This window comes from Cinclus cinclus, chromosome 4, assembly GCF_963662255.1.
Source record: "Cinclus cinclus chromosome 4, bCinCin1.1, whole genome shotgun sequence".
NCBI classification, from domain to species: domain Eukaryota; kingdom Metazoa; phylum Chordata; class Aves; order Passeriformes; family Cinclidae; genus Cinclus; species Cinclus cinclus.
The window spans coordinates 49,798,948-49,821,114 of NC_085049.1; the positions used below are offsets into that span (position 1 = coordinate 49,798,948).

The 22,167-nt window shown below is 37.8% G+C and overlaps 1 protein-coding gene across 1 annotated transcript in view; it reads left to right on the forward strand.

The window, feature by feature from the left end:
- Positions 1-1,129: 1,129 nt before the first annotated feature.
- The window catches only part of ACSS3 (acyl-CoA synthetase short chain family member 3), a 65,380-nt gene continuing 44,342 nt past the window's right edge, over positions 1,130-22,167 (forward strand). Inside the window, exons 1-7 of the mRNA XM_062491230.1 lie at positions 1,130-1,440; positions 7,040-7,184; positions 12,141-12,329; positions 17,246-17,380; positions 17,675-17,815; positions 20,095-20,175; positions 20,259-20,354. Coding sequence (XP_062347214.1) covers positions 1,130-1,440; positions 7,040-7,184; positions 12,141-12,329; positions 17,246-17,380; positions 17,675-17,815; positions 20,095-20,175; positions 20,259-20,354 — 1,098 coding nt within the window. The remainder of the gene's footprint in view (positions 1,441-7,039; positions 7,185-12,140; positions 12,330-17,245; positions 17,381-17,674; positions 17,816-20,094; positions 20,176-20,258; positions 20,355-22,167) is intronic.

The following is a 22,167-nucleotide window of genomic DNA, read 5'->3' on the forward strand; positions in this document are numbered from 1 at the left end:
ATGCCATTGTGACACAGATAGGGAGGAGAGTGAGGTGAGGTATTTCACACAGCACCTGACCAGAGGGAACTCTGTGAGATAATTATATAGGCCCCAGAAACAGAAGCAAAAACCAGTCTTTATACCGAAAGGCCATTAGGGATTTTGAAGATGACCAAAAAAACACTTCTGATGAAGTCCACCTTTCATGTATTTTGAGCCAGGATAATACACTGATTTCATGTGTTAAACCTACTGTTGTGGGTAAACAGTCTGTTTCTTCTCATTCCTTATTCCTTTACCTGTAATGTGATAAACTGTTATGTTCTTATTGCACTAGTTCAACAACAATCAGGAAACAGGTTCCTAAATTAGTAATGAATATAAAACACATTATAGAGTTCCTCTTTACTGTATGACATTTTTATAATGTGATTACAGAAGAATATGCTGAGAAGCCTGCAATGGATAGGCCTGTTAAAGCACTAAAACAATTTCTTAAGTGATAAAATAACATTCGAAGTTGGTATATGTCTTAGCTGACTTGTGCATTACAACACTGAATCATAGCCACTGAAACTCAAGAAGGATTTCGAAATATACGCCATAATGAGCAAAACAAAAGATCTACTACAGACGATAGAGGCTTTCTGGAAAGCAGAAGAACTTTTTTCTTTTTTTCTGGCACAAACAATATGCCTCATTTTATCACTGGGAAGCTCCTCAAAGCAAGAATGTACTTCAAACCATATACTCGGGGAGCACTCTGGCTACGAGTCGCGCCGCCGTGTAAGTCACCAGCACTCGGAGGTGTCAGTGTCCCGTTGCAGCCTCTCCGCCGCCTTCGGTCGCTGCCGAGCACTGGCGGCTCCGGACACCCCGTCATGGCCCCGGCCCCGGCTCGCTCAGCGCGTCTCCGACCACAGCTGAAGCGACTCTCACGGCTCTGTTCCCCTCGCTTCCCGGAACTCCGCGGGGCGGTGGCACCGGGGGCAGGGCCGGGCCGCGGGCGGGGCAGTTCCGCCGTGCCCCGCCGACCCCCGGGAGCCGCTGCCGTGCCGTGCCGTGCCGTTCCGTTCCGTACCGTCCGAGGGCGTTTTGTCGCCTTAGAGAAGCCGGTGCGGCCCCTCTCCCTTAAAAGCCGTGGAAGATGGGTTTCCTGGGCAGGCTGGCGGCGCTGCCAAAACTTAGAGGTGCGGTGGGGGGCCGGGGTGGCGGTGCCTGGTGGCGGCCGGGCCCGCCCTGTGCCGGCGTCCCGCTCCCGGCCCGGGCCGCCGCTGTCCCCCTCCCGCCGCCCGGCGGCTGCGCCGCCTCCTCCCGGGCTCTGGGCAAGTACGAGGAAGTTTTTCGGTCCTGCCTGGCGGAGCCAGAGAAGCTCTGGGGAGAAGTCGCCGAGCAGATCCAGTGGTACAAGCCCTGGGTCCGGACCATGGAGAAGGGCAGCCTGGGGAGCGCCTCCTGGTGAGTACCCGGGTGCCCCGGTGTGGAGCGGACGTCGGGGCCGGGGCCGGGATCGGCTCGGCTGTAGCGGGCAGAGAGGGCTGCCTGCCCAGGGAGCTGCGGGTGTGCTCACCACAGAACTATCCCAGCATCTTTCGGGGATTGTCGGTGTGCCGTCGCTGTTGGAGGAGACGGCTGCGGAGCTTGAAGGAGTTAAATGATTACACTTGGTTAAAATTAATGATTAAAAGCAGCATGGATGAGCGTGTTGGGGTGAGAGCGTCTTGGCGTGCGCTCTGGCAGCTGTGACGTGTGTGGGTCCACGTGTGACTGATGTGGATGAGTGTTCCTGGTTCTCCCCATCCAACTCCTTTTGGTTCTGAATTGGCAACAGGCTGCCGTGAGTATGGGAAACTCGGCTACCTGCCAGGGAAGGCAGGAATAGGGAAACACAGGTGTATGAAAACTGTGGCTTTTGGGATTGTTTAATCTCAGATATGGTCTAAGGATATTAGGAATACTGCATATCAAGAAAAACTTCTTCACTGAAGAGGCTGTCAAGCATTAGAACAGGCTGCTCTAAGTGAAGGAACTACTGCCAAACCTGGAGGTATTTAAAAGATATGTAGATGTGGCACTTACAGACAAGGTGTAGTGGTCGACTTGGCAGTGCTGTGTTTAATGGTTGGACTTGATCATATTAAGGTCTTTTCCAACCTATCAGGTTCTGTGATCCTGTGAATAAACATCGGTAAAGCTCATTGACTGTGGCATTCCCAAACGGTATAATGAAGTCAGTACAACGGTAACTTTTGAAGGACTAAGGAATGAGAGTATTAAACATGCAAATAAACATAGTTCTGCTGTCAGATTCTGTCAAACAACTGTGGTTTGATTTGCTGAGCAGGATAAACTTGCTTGTTTAAAATAACAGACTTAGGCATTTGTAAAGCATTACTTCTCAGTTGGAAGTTGTTTCACCTTATGAGAGGGAAAAATGGATGTTTTATTGTCTGAAGTCAGACTTGTCTTGCAAGCTCTTTTCTAGCCTCACTTTTTAACTTGCGTCTTTCCTCCTTTCCTGGTGGATGCAGAAACTGAAATTGCCATGTTAATGTGGGCAAATACCTAAAGGGAGGTTGAACAGAAGACAGAGCCAGATTCTTTTCAGTCATATCCAGTGACAGGACCAGAAGCAACGAGCACAAACTGAAGCAGTCATGTTCCCTTTAAGCATCACAAAACATTTTTTTGTGTGAGGGTGGCTGAGCACTGGCACAGAGCTGGTTGTGGAATCTCCATCCTTGGAGATACTAAAACGTCGTCTGGACATTGTCCTAGTCTATTGATTCCAGGCTGACCTTGTAGCAGCCCAGAAGATAAGTGGGGTAATGTATATGTCACAAACACTGATAGCCAGATAGCTGTGGAGCCACCCAAGGATTGTTGGTAATAACAACACTGAGAAAGAACAGACTGTGGCTGGAGAAGCATCCATACAGAGGTAGGGCAGCACTTTTCTGGGATAAATGTCCTTGTTCTAGGTCCTGGAGATAAGCACAGCGTGGTGATGCCTTAAGAGGCTACCTAGAGCAGAGGTTAGACAGTGTTAAAGGAATAAAGTAGGTATTTATTAAAAAGGCCTTCCAAGGATACACTTTGAGCAGTACAAGAGCCCAGCCATACAAGAGCTCCACCCAAGATGGACTCTGAGTCACGAGTTTTCACACTTTTATAAGTTTTGGTCCATTTACATATTGGGGTTAATTGTCCAATTACAGCTTCAGGTTATGAAGTCCCATCCTCTCAGATTTCTCTCCTCAATTTGCTATTTATACTTTTTGGGCCTGAAGCTGCAATGGTGTCCTTGATTCTCAGGCTGGAAAAGGATTGCTTTGCCCAACTAAACTGTGAAGAGAACTTGCTAACACTTTATATGAAGTTCAGAGTTATATACTAATGCAGCACAGAATATGGAAAATACAAAACCTAAAACTTAAGCCATCAATGGTCCAGGGCAGGAGGAAGGTTGACAAATGTGCATGGACTGTAGGGGCATCAGGACCACTGGAGACTGCCAAAGCCCCCTGACTCATTTTCAGAAAGATCTGGAAGAATGAATTGTGCATGATAAATAATTTGCACAGAAAGCAAGAAATTTGTCTATAGAGTGGTACCCCCACAAAGCTCAGGTGCCTGTGTGCCTCAGGTCTCTGGACAGCCCATCAGCTGGATCAACACTGAAGCCAGGACTGGTGATCTCTTTTCCTTTCTTTCTTGTTTTCATTCTCTCTCCCCCTCTTCATTTCGTCTCTCTCTTTTGTCTTGCACACTACTTTTATCCAAAGCCCACTGTCATGTGCTTATACTAGAGTATCAGGGACTAACTTATACAGATTTCCGTACAAAGTGCGTGGAATTTGCAAATAAAACTTTGCAAGTTTTTACAGACCCACTGACTTTTGTCATTATTTTTTACCATGAGCATTTATGAATCTTATGTTCTGCCTTAAGAGTAGGATGCCACAGACCTGTCTAAGCAGGTGGTCTCCAGTGGTCCCTTCCAATCTCAAGCCAGTCTGTAATTCTCTAGCATTATACAAAGATGCAAGTCTGAAGACTCAACATCAGGCTGTAATTGTTTGTATGCCAGGTACCTGTTGTTCTGTGAATAATAAAACTTTAAGCAATTCAAAATTGTATAAACAAATGTTTTAATGTACAGCATGCAGTTTTTGTTTCTTTAAGTTCACTTTAAATGATAACAGGCTGTATATGATAGTGTTTTACTTCAATGCCTCTGAAGTCCCAAATGGTTACCAGCAGTCAGTGTGCTCAGCAGGGTGACAGATGGGCAAACTCTTTGAATTTAAGAGAGAGAGAAGATAGAACAGGGTCTTTTAGAGGACAGGCTGAAGAGAAAACAGACTCAGCTGAGAAAGAGGCCAGGCTTCCAAGCAAAAACACAGCTTGCTGGCATACCAGGGTGAATAAAGATGGAGTTCTGGGTCAGAGGTTTACCTTGGAATCTATGGGGACCTGAGAAGTAGTATTAAGAAGTTAATGTATGTGCTTCTTGAGTTAGAGTTTGTTTCCTCTTTTGGAGGCATTTTATTAGATCAATTAAAAATGCAATTTTTTTCCCAATATCTTTGCTTTTGGTTTCAAAACCAGAGACTTACAGAAACGGATGCTTTTCATATATTTTCCAGTGTAATCTATTTCAATTGAAGAAGTTGAAGGAGGCTGTTACTGTATTTAAAATGCAGGCATAAGGCAGTTCTTCCTCTCTAAATACTGTAAGAGCAGGAAAGAAACTTGCAACATACCCCAGTATGTGTTCTTCACTCTCTGCCATTGGAAGTACCAGTATTATGTCAGTGGAATGCAAAATGATTTCCAGAAAATAAATTATCAGTGTCACCATCCCCTGACTTGTTTTTTTGAAACAGTAATCCCAGGTACTGTTCTGAACTGCATCAGTAGCTGATACAGCACAAAACATCTGTTTTTACATGGAAAATAATAAGAGCTGTGAAGCGTGGTTGCTCAAGAAAATGATGAAGGAATTGAAATTGTTTGATGTAAAAGCCAAAATGGAGACCTCTGTTTTTAAACCACATAAAATTTGGCAAAGAAGTTGAAGGAAAAACTTCCTTGAGCTGGCTTTGAAAAGATCTGAAGTGTCTTCAGTTGCAACATAGGGAACATAGTCTTTAGATGTTAAAGAGAAAAATCTTTTTAACACTGAAGTTAGTGAAACACTTGAACAAGTTATTTTGGAATCCTGTGGAATGCCAGTTAAAAGGATTAAAATATTTATTTAGGAATGTGGAAACAGTTTTCTCTAACATGTGCAGGCAGAGGGCAATTTTGCAATATATGTTTTCCCTCTTATGCTAAGGCATAAGAGCAATATATAATGCCCTTTGAATTTTGGAAATGTTGCCCAGATTGCTATTCAAATGTTGTTTGCACTTTTAAAACTGTGACAGGGTCAATTTATATGATAATATCTCACGTTATCTAATATTGTCCAAGATTTTTTTCAACTTCTACTCTCACTTCATGTAAAAAAGTGCATCTCTACTTTTCTGATTGTATCAGAACCTCTTTCCTTCTCAACAGGGGAACAAAGGTCTCATCACACCTTCCAGATTGTCTTAGTTTTTGATTAAAGTCTTTTACACACTTGTTTGTAGGTGATCACTAAAAATTCACGTTGATGTTGCTGTGTATCTTTAGAAGAACCAAAGCTCTTGTGACTGCTCATGTTTTGACCATTTTAAAGTGAATATGTATGTCTTGGGTTTTGTGTTCCCTTGTTAATATCATCCTACAGTGATTTGAGATAAAAACCTGAATCTTACACAACTTTTGTGACAGTGATACAGAGTTGCTCTGTATTATGTGAAACAATTCTGGATCCTTCATTGTTCATATGGTTTTCCTTTTAGGGGAAGGATTTTATTGACTTTTGTAGAGAATGGTTTGTGACTTTCATGGTCCCTCACTTTCTCCTTATGAATGGCATTGTAAAGGAGTTGCAATAATGTAACTGTATCCTAAACATCCTAACTGGTTTTCATTTCATAATTGCCATTTTTGGACAATAGAGACCATCCCTTAGCATCTGTGTGTATGGATATAAGAGCAGTATATAAAATATCCTGATTTAGAGCAGTCCTTTACTAAACAGTAAAAGTAAAGAAGAAAATACATTTTTTCCACTAGTATCGGGTTACTTTAGGCCATCTGTTATTTCTAGTTGCATTATACTATGTTACCACTGTGCAGTTGTCTCCACAGAACCTCTTGGAGGCTCTCAACTTCGTATTTTTCGTGTATTGCTGTTTTTGCTGCACAGAGATACATGCATATAGAGTAACAAACAAAAGGGCATCATTTAATGTGAACTTTAACTTTTAGGTACTGTGTCATTTTCCAGTAAATAGAATTGTCTTTGTATCTGGTACCTTCTGTGTTTTTGTACTTTGAGGATTATACTGCACTTGCATTTTCTTTTTCTGTGTAACATGACTAAAAAAGTGAAACCTAAGTTTATGATATGTTTTATAATCATAGGCATTACAATTATATGATCTTATAACTTGGGATCCCTTTCCTTAAGCTACAGATGCTTGTATGTTTAACTGTTATTGCCAAGAGATGAATAAGACTATTTTGAGTCCTGAACCTGTTCTCCTTGAAAAGGGTATGTGTGTGTGCCAGTACAAAGTAGGATAATAGCATGTTTTGATAATGTTGAATTATTTTATGTGAACTTATGCTTTTTCTGTGATACCATACATGTAAAAATCAGAGTGATTAATGCAAAGTAAATTAAACCAAGACCATCTTTAACAGGTTCATAGTTAGTCAGTTAAGGTACATACTTTAACTTTCTTGATTTTAACCAGTAGTTGTATTTAGCTTGTTGAGTCAATCATGAGGTTACAGAATAAAAAAGAACAAAAGAACTTCCTGAAGTGAGTATAGTGTTTTGAGAGCTGTGTTTTAATTGAATGCTCTCATTCCTTAAAAGAAAAACACACACACAAAAAAAAAGTTGTCTTAGTTTGGAAGGCTAGCTGTTAAATACTTCAAATTTCTTTTTTAGGTTTGTAGGTGGAGAGCTGAATATCTGTTACAACGCTGTAGATCGTCATGTTGAGAATGGACGAGGAGACCAAATTGCCATTGTTTATGACAGTCCTGTAACAAGTACCAAAGAGAAAATAACATATAAGGAACTTCTGGAACAGGTATGTTTCACAATAACCTTGTTGATGAGAAAGGGCAATAAATATCGGACAGTAGGTAGATACCAGCGAGGTAGAAATTATCCACTTCACTAGTTTACTCCTTTTGCTGTGCTCAGTATTGATTCATGAGCTTTACTACCTCTGCCAGATTACGCTGCATCCAATAGGTTTTGAAATTTCTCTTTCCTCTTTTTCTTCTACAGTTTAATAGTTTTTTTTCCTGGTTGGTCAAATTTTTAACTTGTCTGTATTTGATTTAATTTTCTTTTCCCCTAACAAATCTTAATTAACAGGTTGGACATAGCATTAGTTAAGTCTCTTGACAGTTGCTGTGATGAGCGGAAGTACCGTTCCATAGAAATGAAATGTGTACCTTGGCTATTGCTGCACATAGAGTGTAATCCTAAATGCAATTTAACTGGGTGAACTCCAGAGACAGCTCTGTCACCTGCCCCTGTGTAGGCTGTCGTAAGAGGACTGGTGGCCCTTCTGTCTGGAAGGTCTGTGGATTTTCACTTCCCTATTGGCTGAGGTAGCTTAGGCCTGATAAGATTGTGAATATCCAGTTCTGCATCAGCCTGTTCAGATTAACTCCGTGCTTCACCATGGCTTGCTGCTGCCATGGGTGTTTGCAGCCTGCCCCATTGAAGGTTCTTGGTTCTCAGGGCTGTCTGCTGGAGGTTTGCCCTCATGCTGCTACTCTTGTTCAGCTGCCTTTTTTCTTCCAGCTACATTTAACAGTTGAACTTAACCCTTAGTGCAAAAAAGTCTTGGAGTTGGGCTAGTATTCTTCCTTAATGTGTTTCAATGTGCAAGATTGCTTTGAATTGGATTGCTTTGAATGCAAAATACTCACTGTACTTCAGATATGCATGTAGTGTCTGGAGTAATGTGAACCTGTGGTTTAAAATGTGAAATGAGCTTCAGAATGCATTAATTCAGTTTGTGAGGGGTTTATTCCACTGTTGCAAGAAAAGAGAAATCATACAGCTACAAAGAAATTATAAACCTGTTATGAATTCTATCTTTTAAAGAAAACACGTACTCCTTACCAGTTTTCTATTTATCTACCAAGTCCCAAAACAGCATGCCATATGGTATGCTGGAGCTGGAACAACTAGCTTTGGTGTTTTAAGGAGTCAGAAGACCTTGAAAGGATCCAGCTCCTTATCTAGTTTTATTCATATTAATATATAATGAGTATAATTAGACTTTTATATATACAATTTTTGTGTCATTTGCTTTCAATAATTATGATATATACACACTATATATGCATATATGAAATCAATCTATATATATGTGCATGTAACAGTTTAGTTTAATGCAGAAATACAACATTTAAAAGTAAATTATCTTAAGTGAACTTGCTTGGTAGAAATTTCCTCTGAAAAGAACTTGAAAAGAAGCCTTTTTCTGCTTTTTAAGTTTAATATTGTATTAAGTCTCCTAAGTTCATGTCACTTTCAGTGTATTAATTGTTGAAGACATGGCAAATTTGTGCAAAGTGAGAAAACTTTGCTAGTTGTTGACATACACATCCTTTCATCTACATTTCTTGGTACAGGGCATTGACAAACCAAGTGGAAGAACTGGTTTAAATTTTCTGGGGAATGTAGCAGTATTCACTCAGAAGTTCATTATAATCTCGCTGGAGGCTGAGTCCTATCTAAATACTATTTCTGAATTTTCTACAGTTTCCTCTTAATCAAAAGCAAATGAATGGGAAAGACAATATCTGATATTAACAGCTTGTCTGTTGAAGCTTTCTGGTCCCCTCTTGTACAATAAGTTTAATTTGGTTTATCTGCTAGCTACTGGACCCCTGAAAACAAAAGTAACAAAGACATCTGCTGAAAATGGGAGGGATGTAGGCTGCTGTATTTTTTCATGGATTGTGTAGGTCTAGGAGAGCTTAATTTGCATTGAAGGATTCTACACCTGTGTCCCCCAGTCACTGCTCAACACAGGAAGGTTTGGAATTCCTCTTTTGAGCATTTTGAGCTGATTTCTGGTTTTGTATCTTTTAAGATGAATTCTTAATGGGCCAAAACTGCTTTTGGTAACTGCTAAGAGTTTACTTTAGAACTGAATGACTTAGAAACCTTAGCTGCTAATACATGTGCAGTAAAACGTAAGACCATTCTCACTGGGTCCATACATTTGATGGAAGTGTAATTTATGCTCTGGTCTTCCTAGCTAAAGCCTACTTGAGTTTCTTATTATATCACTTAGTGTCAAGTGATTTTATTACTGAAATGTCAAAAGGTGAGTGAACAGTCTTAAACTTGAAGAAAAGTGGGCAAACAGCATGTTAGTTTTTGAGTGATAAAGTACACTACACTGTATTAATGTAAATCATAAATGACAACACATTGTAACAAAGTGGAAAGTTTCATGGCTTTTAACAGTTTAATGAAATGCTGGTGCTCACTTTTCTGCCCTCCCTTTCTTTTTTGAGAAAGAGTGATTGCTTGGAAGTTTCAGGGTTACCATATCAATCTGAAGGGCAATGTAAACCTGCTTTACAATGTTCCTCTGTCTTCCAAATAGTTGCAGATAGAGATATTGTTTTATTGTATAGTCCAAATGTTCCCTGTCTATCAGGATGGGACACAAGGAAAGTAATAGATACCCATGTATTGTATTGTATTGTTCTCTTCAGTGACCTTACAGTCTTTAGGGTGGGGAAATTGGGTACAGACGAGAAATTACTGGGTTTGCACAGGTGACATGTAGTTCCTGTCTGCAGTATGCTGTAAACATGTTCTGCTTTAAATACAATTTAGCTATGGTAGATTTCAATAAAAATTATTTAAGTACATGTAGATCTCTTCACTGTCTCCCTCCTATATCCAGGAACCAGTTATATAGCTTGTTTCCAGGCACTGGGAGTCTTCTATTTTTCTTTTAACAGGCAAACATTGCTTTTTTCATAATTCCTAATAATTATTTATGAAGTAATGGTAATGAATAATAATAATACTTCTCCATTGTGTTTAACTGTTTATTGCCCACTTTCCACACTTACAGTGGCTATAAAAATACTCATTAAATGTTATTTTCATTGCCTCTGGCCTTTTTGTCAACACTCTTCTTGAGAGTCACAAGCAGCGAAGATAATGATTAGCTTTCTTGTTTCTTTGAGAGAAGGTGGTGTTAGCTCTATGTTTGCAGATATTAATGTTTTCACACTAGGAAGTATAGAAAAGTAATTTACCTTTGGAAGTAGGGTTGTTATATTTATTTAAAAACACTTTCACTAATTATGCTGGTGTTATGGCAATAAATGCTAGCTTTGTACATGTCCAGTCTTTGGTTTCTGTTGAGTTTTGATAATGTATATCAGTTTTACATGATCTTGATAGGTATTAATAAATCTAGCATTAAAGATACTTTCTCTTGAAAATCAGTAATATTTAAGATAAGAGATCTTTTCCATACAAATCATATAGATACCTTAGTTTGTGTGAGTTTTCAACTTGGTGTGGTGATGACTTTGCCTTATAAATGTGTTCTTTCTTGTGGTTGAAAATAACAGCACCAATTTATGCAACACTTACAGAAAATTGAACTTGCGCAGTATCTTCTGATGCAAGAGTGCCTGCTTGGGGCTTCTGTGTTTCTATTTTCTTAAATCCTTGGGGAAAATGTAGAAATGTGCTGTTTGTGGATGAACTGTGAATTTATGCAAAGACAGAGCAGATGCTCCTGGAGCTTCTGGATGTTACACTCTCAGGTTACTTGAAATCTGAACCTGTATTTCCACTGAAGAGAGAAATGGTGGGGTGAGAAATGGACATATAAAAGCAATATGGGAGCAGAGGTGCAGAAAACAATGTTGTTAGGCAGAGAGGTAAAACAGTAGAAAAGAGCAGTTAAAACCAGTAGTGGACCTTTGATTTGCACAGAGTGATCCATGGTGCTCCTTCACTTGGGTGAGTACATCACTGTAGCTGATTTTAGTCTTATTTTTGCATGTTCTTACTGCATGCAAAGCAGTTGATATATATTTTCAATATATTTATGAGAATTCTGGGATTGAAGTAGTTACTCTTTAAAAAGAGAAAACTCAAATTTTTAAATACTATAAATGAAAACAATTCTTTCAGAAGATGCCACGTTGCCATGCCACAACAAGCAGGTTGGGACAGCTTCACAGTGCTTGTTACAGGCTCCCATGCTCACTGTAATCCATCTTATTATGTGGTAAATACTAATGAAATATTCAGTACTACTTTTGTGACCAAATATTGTGTACTGTCCAAGTAATAAATATTTTCTCATGGTATTATGGGAGGCATTGCTGCTGATCAGTCTAATGTATTTTTTGAGTTCCAGTCCTTTGCTACTGCATGTAGTCTCCCAGGTTTCTGCATAGCAAAAGTGAAAATCTGACAATGAGAGCAAAAATTGATTTTAAACTGAGATATTTCTCTGAATTTGTCTTTACCTTTAGTTCAGGGTACAAGGTCTCTTCTCTCAGATGCTGAGAAGTTTATGACACTGCAGTAAGGAAAATACTACTACATATTGATTTGTGTTTCAAAGTTAGCTAGTTAGGGCAGAACTTATATTATGAAATGACCTGTTTACATTCATTCTTAAGAGCTAAAACTGAGAAATATAAACTGTTACCTGAATAAAAGAATGACTGGTAGACTGTCATTTAAAAATTTGCTATACATTGCTATTGATTTTTTGGAAGTACTGACTACAATAATTAATCTCCTTCTATTTTTATTTTAAAAAAGAAAAATATATTAGTGAGTTTTTTTGCAAAAAGGAAATAGTCTTAAATTTATTAAACCTTGATTACTTTACATCTACTATCTTTATCATACTGACTTGTCTCTTTGATGTCGAGCATCTGTTGACTGTATGAAAGTTGTTTTATTTTTACGGGGTAACAGCAGAGCTGGAGAAACTTCAAATATTGATGTTTTGTCAGTACAGGTCTCAAAGTTAGCAGATGTCATGATCAAACATGGTGTGAAGAAAGGAGATCGTGTGGTCATCTACATGCCCATGATTCCCCAGACAGTGTACTGTATGCTGGCTTGTGCAAGAATAGGAGCCATCCATAGCCTGATTTTTGGTGGATTTGCATCTAAAGAGCTTTCGGTTCGCATTGATCATGCAAAGGTAATAAATAACCTGTTTGGAGCAAAAAAAAACACCATTGCATTAGTTACTCCTATCAGTAGATGTGAAAAACCTGTTGGATTTTTTCCCAGTCAGGATAACATTTCTCTGTGTTGCGCACAATCTCAATTTGTTTATATTACCTGTTGTTGCAATATGAACAAAGTACTATGTGCTGAGGTTGATACTTGTATAGCAGACACCTAGTGAGCAATTTTGACCCCTTCTACAAAACCAGGAGTTTAACACACTGTTGTCTGTATAGAGTGTTCTTTCTCCTCATGTTTGCCAATCTTTTTCTACAAAGCATTTCCTTTAATATTGGCTTTTGGTTCAGCATTTTCATCAACTGTATGAGGAAGATTCTGCCAACCCTAAGTGATTTCCTTGGCTTATCTGATGTGTAGACATATTAGGTAATGCATTTTTTCAGCTATGTTGTGATTTAGGAATGGTATTCTGCAATTTATTGTTCTCATTGAAACACTCCAAACTTTATGTTGCTTGCTCACTCACTCCCCCCCTCTCCCTCCTCCTCCCTGTGTGATGGGGAAGAGAATTGGAGGCCTGAAAGGTTGAGGTAAGAACAATGTGCTAGAAATAGCAATGAAATAAATGAACAGTAACAGCAGCAATATTCATAGCAGAGTGTACAAATGAGGCAAATGATTCACACCATGCAGAGCTCACAGTACCCCAACACCCCCTCTGGGAAGGACCCATCCCCCTTCTCACCCTGTGTTTGGCTTGAGGTGGTATAGAATGACCTCTGGGTCCTGGCCATGCCCCTCCTGGCTATTACAAAAATTAACCCTGTCCTGGCTGGAACTAGAACAAGTTATAATTCTGCTTCATTTAATTTCTATGCAAAGAAGGACAACTATGGAAACAGTTGCCCTAAAGTGACTGTGCAGATGACATAATTGAGATGAATGCTTAAAAGGCTTCTGTGTTTGGCATAAGTTGAGCTTGTTTATAAAGCATTATGATGTCTATGTTACTGAAATGAAAATAGTGCTTGACTATTCTTAGTACTTTATATAAGCATATAAGTAGCTTGTGAATGCATTAGTTTCAAACCAGCTAACAATGGAATGGCCCATTCTTGTTTTTATTAGTGAACAAGGTAGTCTGTCACCTTGATATTCACCTGAAGCATTCAGATTCCCTGTGGTAGCTGTCTTGTCATTGAATCATGCTGCTGAGACGCATAAATCAAAACAGGATTTTGTGTAGGGTTCAAGTCTCCAGGATTTATGGAACTTTGATTTAATTTCTGTGTGCAGAAGTGCTTTTCAGATGACTGAAGTTTTGGTTTTATAAATATCTGTAAATAGAGAGTTGGATGTATTTCCCCTCCCCTCCTGGATGCTTTTACAAAGATATTAATAAAATGGTCAAAATGGTTTGTTGGAATGATGGAAAAAGGCTAACAACAGCTCTCTAGTTTTCCTTGTCTTTCTTCCCACTTTCCCATTTTTAACAAGCTATAATCAGGAAAAAATGATGTAGAAGAAAAAAATTACAAGCTTTAAAAATGGTGCTGGCTGCAATAAAAATCATCTAGCATGTTTACCTTTAGAGTATTTTGTAATTGTTAACTAATTAATCCCAGTGGTTATTCCCCAGAAAAAAGGGGAGAGAACACAATTACCATAATCATTGCTTCATTCATTAAAATGAAAAGAGAGGAAGTTTAAGTCTTCTACCCAAGGTCACATAGCAACTCTTTTGAAGGGTTAGCTATATAATTATTAGCTGCAAACCATAGACTAAGCCCTAATTTACATTGCCTTTTGATTTCTTTAAAAGGCAATGTTATGGATGATTTTTGGTCTGTATGATGTATAATGAAAATGCAATTTACATTGCCTTTTGATTTCTTTAAAAGGCAATGTTATGGATGATTTTTGGTCTGTATGATGTATAATGAAAATGCAAGTAAGGAGAGGTACATCCTTAATCTAAATTGCAAAACATGCCCCAGTTTTCAGCATGGTAAAGGTTTCATGATAGGTGAATTGCACACTCCTGAGGCTACCTGTAAGTACCTGTGATAGACAGTAAAATTTTGAATAAATAAAGCAGTTGCACAGTAAAGTAAGCTTTTTATTAGGCTTTTATGTGAATTGATTTAGATGCTGCAGTACAAGACCTGATGTTGCTAAAACTAATTAGAAAGTGGTAAAGATGTGCAGTGGAAAGCTGGCTGTAAGATGCTCTTGTGGAAGAAAGATCAAACTTCATACTCTGTTGGAAAGTCTGAGTGAAAGAAATAACAAGCACTTTCTAATGACTATGAAAAGGTACACTTGGCCATCTTGCCTTATTTCATCTTGAATTTTAAATAGGTCTGGGAATGATGCAAAGTCCTGCAGCTGGTAATTTCTATTTGTGTCAGATGTTGGCAGTTAGAGGCATTCTGCAGTGAATTGTGATGAAATGATACAGAGCAAGAGAACAGGATTTTTTGTCATCTTTTCATTAACTTGAATCTGAGAATATATAATTTGTAAATATCAAAACAATAGGTAGGTTCATACAGTCACGGAACAGTTGGAAGGGACTTTTAAAGGTCATCTAGTACAACTTCCTGCAATGAGCAGGACATCTTCAGTTATGTCAGGTTGCTCAGAGCCCTGTCGAACCTGACTTTGAATGTTTCCGGGGGCGAGCATATATGTATCTTCTCTCTGAGCAACCTGTGTCAGTATTTCACCACCCTCATTGCAAAAAATTACATCCTTATACCCAGTTTAAATATTCCCTCTTATAGTTTAATACCATTATCTCTTTGTCGGATTATAGCAGGCATTGCTCATGTCCAGGTTTTCATCCACCAGTATTCCTAAGTCCTTCTTGGCAGGGCTACTCTAAATCCCTTTATTCCCCAGAGAGCATTGATTTTTGGAGGCACAGGTTTTTGGTGGCATTGATTTTGGCCTGGCACAGGTGCAGGACCTTGCACTTGGTCCTGTTGAAGCTCATTAAATTGTCATGGGCCTACTCCTTGAACTTATCCCCTCTGGATGGCATCTTGTCAGGAGTGTCAGCTGTGTCACTTGAGTATTAAGAGTACAGAAGAATTTGTAGGAGGAGTCTCTGTAACAGACTAAAAAGGTTGGTCTTATACCAACACCTTTACTGTTATGCCTTGATTTATCCTCATTTCTACTTCATAACATTGGGTTGTTTTATAGCTTACTGTGCTGGTTTTTGCCTCTGCACTCACTGTCTTTGTCATTTCTTCTCCAGCAGACCCTTGAACTCTCCCTGGTTTTTCTTCAAACTTGTTATATTTCTATCTAATCTTAACATATAGGACTACATGGAGCCACAGAAGAGGTGGGAGGGAACTGGATGTATGAAAGCAATATGGGAGCAGAGGTGCAGCGGAAATAAGGTCATTAGGCAGAGAATAAAAGAGCAGTTAAAACCAGTAGTGGTTTTGATTTGTCCAGAGTGATCCATGATGCTTCTTCACTTGGGTAGCACATCACCTTAGCTAATTTTGTATTGGTTATTTTTAGATGTCCTTATTAGATACAATGCAGTTGATGGGCACAGGTGACATCTGTACAAATTACTATAAAGCTAGTGATAACAAGAGTCTTTCATCTTAACACTTGAATAGAACTGTGTATCTTGTATTTATTACAGTCTAACTTCAGGGTGGTCTCCCAATGAGACTTTCAGCTTAACTGCATTGTATTGTATCATCATCCCTGTATCAGTGCATTCCAAAAGGAAAATCAATGAGTGCTGTAAATTTACAGCTCATCCAAAATCTTTATGTTGAATACACACCATTTAGGGATCTTTTCTGAATGGGAGATTTGGACAGGAAACATTTTATATTGGCACAATAAAACTATTTAATCTGTTCTTTCTCTGCTGAATTTAATTTAGCCTTAACTCTGACATTGTGGTGTGTGCCTACTTAATGAGATTTATGCTAATGCATACAATTAGTAAACTAGCTTAATCAAACTGAGTGCCATATGATAAATAAACTTCTAAAACTTCAAAACAATGGATATTGAAGACTTACTCTTTTCCAAATAAAATACATTATAACACATAGTTGCTTTGGTGCTACCTTTTCTCCCCTAAAAAACAAACAACAAAAAAATACTGTTCTTTGGACCTAAGTCAAAATAGCTTGTATGCAGATTTCTTCACTTAGGAAGTCTTACATAAAAGCTATGGTTAATTTATTGACAAAGATGTGAAATCCACATTTGGAAATAGATATTAGTCTAAGAAAACCTCAGAACTATACAAATCTGATTTTTAGTGATTTTTTTCACCCTCAGTCCTTCAACCATCTCTTGAAAAACTCCAGCCTTACTTCTCTCTTGTGCCTTATGACTTTAGCTTATTCTCTTCCTATATTTCTAGTTTCCTGCCATCTCTTGATTCCCTTCTTTTCCCTCTTTCTTCTGTTTTCTGTCCTGTGACTTTTATTGTAGGTTGTGAAAAAGCCAGCAAAGTTCTTCAGCTAGTAATGAAATATGAAATTGGAAGCCTTATGTAGAAGGCAGAACAGTACAGCTGACTGTTGATGTCGCTGCACCACTCTTCCTTATTGGAGGAGCTAAGATGGACAGGGTATTTTTTCTGTGTTCATTACTATTTGTGCAACTAATAAGAAGTTAATATTGTTGATTTTGTACTCAAATGTGTTTGAAAATAGTGAAGTGTCAGAAGGTATTAATATTCTTCCAAACAAAAAGCAGATGCATGGACAGTGAGATTACATAAGCTTGATTATTCTAGAAAACTGATCTAAACCCCTGTGTCTAATTATGTAAAGATAAATGGTATACATTGCATTTAATAGAAAATGTTACTAGGTTAGGTATCTAAAATACATTGCAAATGTGCATATTAGCTATCTTCTTTTTTTTTTTTAGCCCAAACTTATTGTAACAGCAAGTTTTGGAGTAGAACCGAAAAGAAAAGTGGAGTACATATCTCTCCTAGAAGCAGCACTGGCAAGGGTACAGAGCAAACCTGAAAAAGTTCTCGTTTACCAGCGACTTAATTTGGTGGGTGTACAATTGTGGTGCCTTTATGTTATCTTTCACATGTTTGTGTAGTGCATGTGCCTTTACTTTTTTGCAAGAAATATTTTACTGTATCTATTGTAATTTATTTTTTAATTTTAAAGGCGAGCATTATATTAATAAGCTTTAAATACTAAATAGAACTAATGCAGTAGAGAGTTTGCAGAAAATTGAATAGTACTGTATAAAAATTTTGAATAGTACATATTTTTTTAATGAATTCTGTTTATTCCATGTGGCTTTCTTTTAACAATTTTGTTATTTTTCAATGGGCAGGGCCATGTTCCTCTTACCAAAGGTCGTGATCTTGACTGGGAAGAAGAGCTTGCAAAAGCACAGTGTTCACAATGTGTCTCTGTTCCCTCAGACCATCCACTTTATATCCTGTATACATCTGGAACAACAGGTTTGCCCAAGGTAAAGGACTATCAGTAGTCTAAGTATCTGTGACCAGCTATTTCCACTTCCTCTTAAAAAAAATATTGAAAAGGTCAAAAATGTTTGCCAGAGTACAGTGCTATAAATGATAAGCGTTGCTACAAGTTTAATCTCTTTTATCCACATTTCACTATTTTAAAGGCAGTGTCTAGGAATAAATCACATTTTTAAAATTTAAATAATAGTAATATAAAGATAAGGTGCATTTTCTGCAAATATTTGTAGAAAATAAACTTTGGAGGATAGCAGAATATCTTTCATTCAATACTATCATTTATGTTTTAACTTTCTTAGATAAGCATAGTGTAGTCACTTAATGACAAGACCAGTTAATATATCACTTGTGTAATAGCATTTATTGCTGACTAATCTTGTTCATTATTTACATATTAGCTAATTTCCTTGTAGATAAGACATGGTGAATGGCATTATAGATTAAATGAAATAAAGCACGTTCTGAATGCTTGTGTTACTTCACAATTCTGAGTACATAATACCCTGAAAGTAGTAGTTTAGATTAAGCGAAAATTAACAAAGGGTATTCTTTGGAAATGTTTGCTTTTGAATGTAAATTAGTTTAAACTATGTATTTTACAGGACTGTATTTTATAAATGAACTCTGAATGTTTGGTTGGTACTTACAATGGTCTTTTATAACATGGAAGACCAGCTGAATATGATTTTCTAGTGATAGTCTTACCACCACTGATTCAGACAGTATCACACACCCTGGAGAGAACAACTGTACTGCTAAAATTCTATTTAATGGTTTTGCCTATAAAGTTCAGAATCTCTTAGGATGTAAGGGAAAAGAAACAGCAGTTTTGCTGAGAAAAATGTCTTCTGCTTTTACCTTGAAAGCTGTGTATGTATCCTAAAACATACAGTTATATTGTCAAAAAACCCAAGATAAAATCCTTTGTTATGACAGGTATTATCCTTGACTGAGTATCAATAGAGTATCTCGGAAGTAATAGTTCTCAGAAGTTCATTTCACTGTGTTATTTGTGCAGAGAAAAATAGAGATACCTTGAATCAATCATCCTTACAAGAGAGAGATTTTCAGCTAGCGGTAAGCTACAATAAGCAACTCTCAGTAAATAAAACAACTTTCTTATATATTTAAGTACTTAACGTAAATGGTCGTGCAGGTAAAACTACTTGGTTATGACTTTCCTAAAAAACTTCTGTTGATTTCAGAGCAGAGGCTAAGTTAGAAGCTGAGTCAAACAAAGACAATCTGCTGTCTGAAATTGGTGAAGTGTTTGTGAACCATTCTCTGCCTTAGCAACCTCCATTTTAATGAATTAATGTATCTCTGCAGTCCCCCATTTCTTGGATGGGGCCTGAAAGTGCCCATTTCATTCTATTAAGTACATCAAGAGAATGTACCATGTCTAGCACAGACAGACAGCTGCATTGTAATGTCTGCATAATGCATATTTGTTTGGTCCAGTGGATTTCTTCGGAATTTTACTTTAGGATTCCAGGATATAGTTTACTTCATTCTTTCTTCTAGGAATAATGTGCTAGAAGGTGATGAAATATATTGGCTATACTAATATTGCAAAATGTGTCCAAAAGTTTCCTGTTAATCATGTTCTGGTGCTAGTTTTTGGTTTACCAGGGCACACGATGCTGTTGAGAGTCTCTCATTCTAATTTTCAAATCCCTCTTTTATGTGAAGACTGGGGTGGTATTAATTTAGCATTCATATGAGTGCTTCAGGCTAGATAGCAAACTTTAAAGAATATACATTGGTTTAAGCCAATTTTCTGACATCTTTAAAAAGAGTTTGGGCAGAAAGGGACATTTCAGGGACTAATTCACCCCAGTTTTTTCAGGGATCATCTACTTTGCAGGTGCAAAGATGACACAGATAGAGTAGGCAATGAGTTTAAAATATGCCTAGCTTTTAGATGGTACAGTTTAAGCGAGGTAAATACTTACTCCCATATTATTTTGTCAGCAAATATTGACTGTTTTTTTTAATCTGACTTTTATGAGATAATTTTAGCTTCGTTAATTATCTTCTGAATGTTTTATTGTATGTTTGGTTTCTGTTTTCCAAAGTTACTTGTTTAGTGGAAGTGTTAGTATGTTCTTATTGGAATAGATAATTTCTTAAGTGAGAATTATTGGAGTTGGACAACTTTAATTCTGTCGCTGCTAAAACCTTAACATTTAATTGAAGACAGCAATGTGATCGTGTCCTTCAAATTGTAATCCTACTTAAATACTCAAATTTTCTCATTTAGGGTGTTGTGAGACCAACTGGAGGCTATGCAGTTATGCTTAACTGGACCATGTCAGCTGTATATGGCCTCAAACCTGGTGAGGTAATTCTCTTTAAATGTCCTGTAAACGTTTATGAATGCCTCTTATAACTCCTAACTATAATTTTGTTTATATTTAATTTTAGGTGTGGTGGGCAGCTTCTGATTTAGGCTGGGTTGTTGGTCATTCCTACATTTGCTATGGACCTCTCCTTCATGGTAATACTACAGTTTTGTATGAGGTATGATCCAGTCTTAAAAACCCCCTTGGAAATGACAGCGTCTCCTTCAGCTGATGATCCATATGATCCTTGTTATACCTGTGTATTCTTCATGCCGCAGATACTTAAATTGTGTGTGTATCTTCAGTGTTTATATTGTCCCACCTATTACAGTAGTTTTTGAGGAAAATTTACTTTGCTGTCCTTCAAGCTTGTCTACATTTGTGTGAAGGTTGATGGTTAGTGGTGTAAGGAACTCTAAAATAACAGGACTAGAAATGGCAGATGGTGCAGTGTATCTGTGTTACTGATTAGACTACCTGTATTTTGGAATTAGGAGAGGGTGTTGTGTTTTGTGTATCTTGTGATGAAAAATACTTACTGGATCTTAGTTGGGTGCAATTGAGAGCTGTATAGTTGGAACCAGAATATCTACTAAGGAGATTTGTCCCTTCCTTCCTCTCTACCACTCAAGGAAAGTGAACCCAAGACTCAGGTGACATTTGGGGCTTAGTCCTTTCCTTCAGGGGATGGAACCTAGTGGGGTAGAGAGGAGACTAGTCCAATTAGAGTGACCTGCAGCATCCTTACCTTGCTGCTCAAAAAAGTAATGCTGCCATACATTGTTATTTTTTCAGAATTTATTGTTGATTTTACTGAATAAGAAAGGGCAAAAACTTCACTCAGTAGCAGAAATGCCCATTTGTAGACTCAAATATTGTATTAGCTTGAGTATTAAATTACTATAGTCTAATTAATGTGTAAGTGCCTAATAGATGTTAATTAGATTCTTCATGCTAAGGGGATTAAAACTTAACACCACCACAATAGTTAAGCAGAAGAGGAAAGCAGTGTAAGAAAATTGGCAAGTGCTTGCAGATAATAAAAAGATTTTGGTAGTTTTATAGTGACTATTTTTGAATACTGATGTTGTGCTAGGCCACTATAAAATTGTTGTGTGAATTGTCAGAAGTGAATGCATTGGGATCAATGTGATTATTGTCATTGTAAAGGTAACATTGTAAAGTTTAAACTGTTGCAAAACAAGAAAGAAAAATTAGAATTAATATAGGGTTGACCTACCTATCTGCTTTGTGATTTTTTGCTCTTGGTGAGATCATTATTAAACAGAAATAGTACATTTCCCATTTTTCTTCTCTAAGATGCCACTAATCAAGGCTTCAGATAGTTTTAATGATATAAGTGGCATCTTTTTAGGGGTTAATAATGGGAAGAAAAGGAATAAAAGTAAGATTTACAAAGAAAATAATGCATAAATTTTTGTCTGCTCAGCTGACTGTATTAATAGTAAATACTCTGAAATTTTTAGTCAAATCTCCTAAATGGTTGTCTAATTATATATTTTGGGTTAGGGAGTATATGTGCTGTTTGGCCATGGGGGAAGAGCATCCCATTCCTTTTGCTTGTGGGCAACCACTATTGAATGTAAACTGTGCTGACTTCATACCCTCACTACTTCAAGTGTTTTTGTTTATTTTTTAATTACTTAGGTGACAACTTGTAATTTTAACAGTTACTATGGAAACTATGCTTTTAGTTTTTACCTGCTGTTACACCGTTGTCAGGGATGTAAAAATGATGATGAGTTATTTTGACTACAAAAGCAAGTGTGTTTTTTGTTTTGGTTTGTTTGTTTTAAATAATCCATCCTGTGTTGTTTTTCTCCAAAACATGACAAACCACCAACAAATAAGCTACCCAAAGTCTCACAGCCCACTTTGTTGTTCTTGCTAATGGGGTTGCTCTTGCTAATAGGGCTTCAAGTTACAAGCAACAGGGCAGTATAAAGAGAAAGTCTAGTTACTACTTGTGG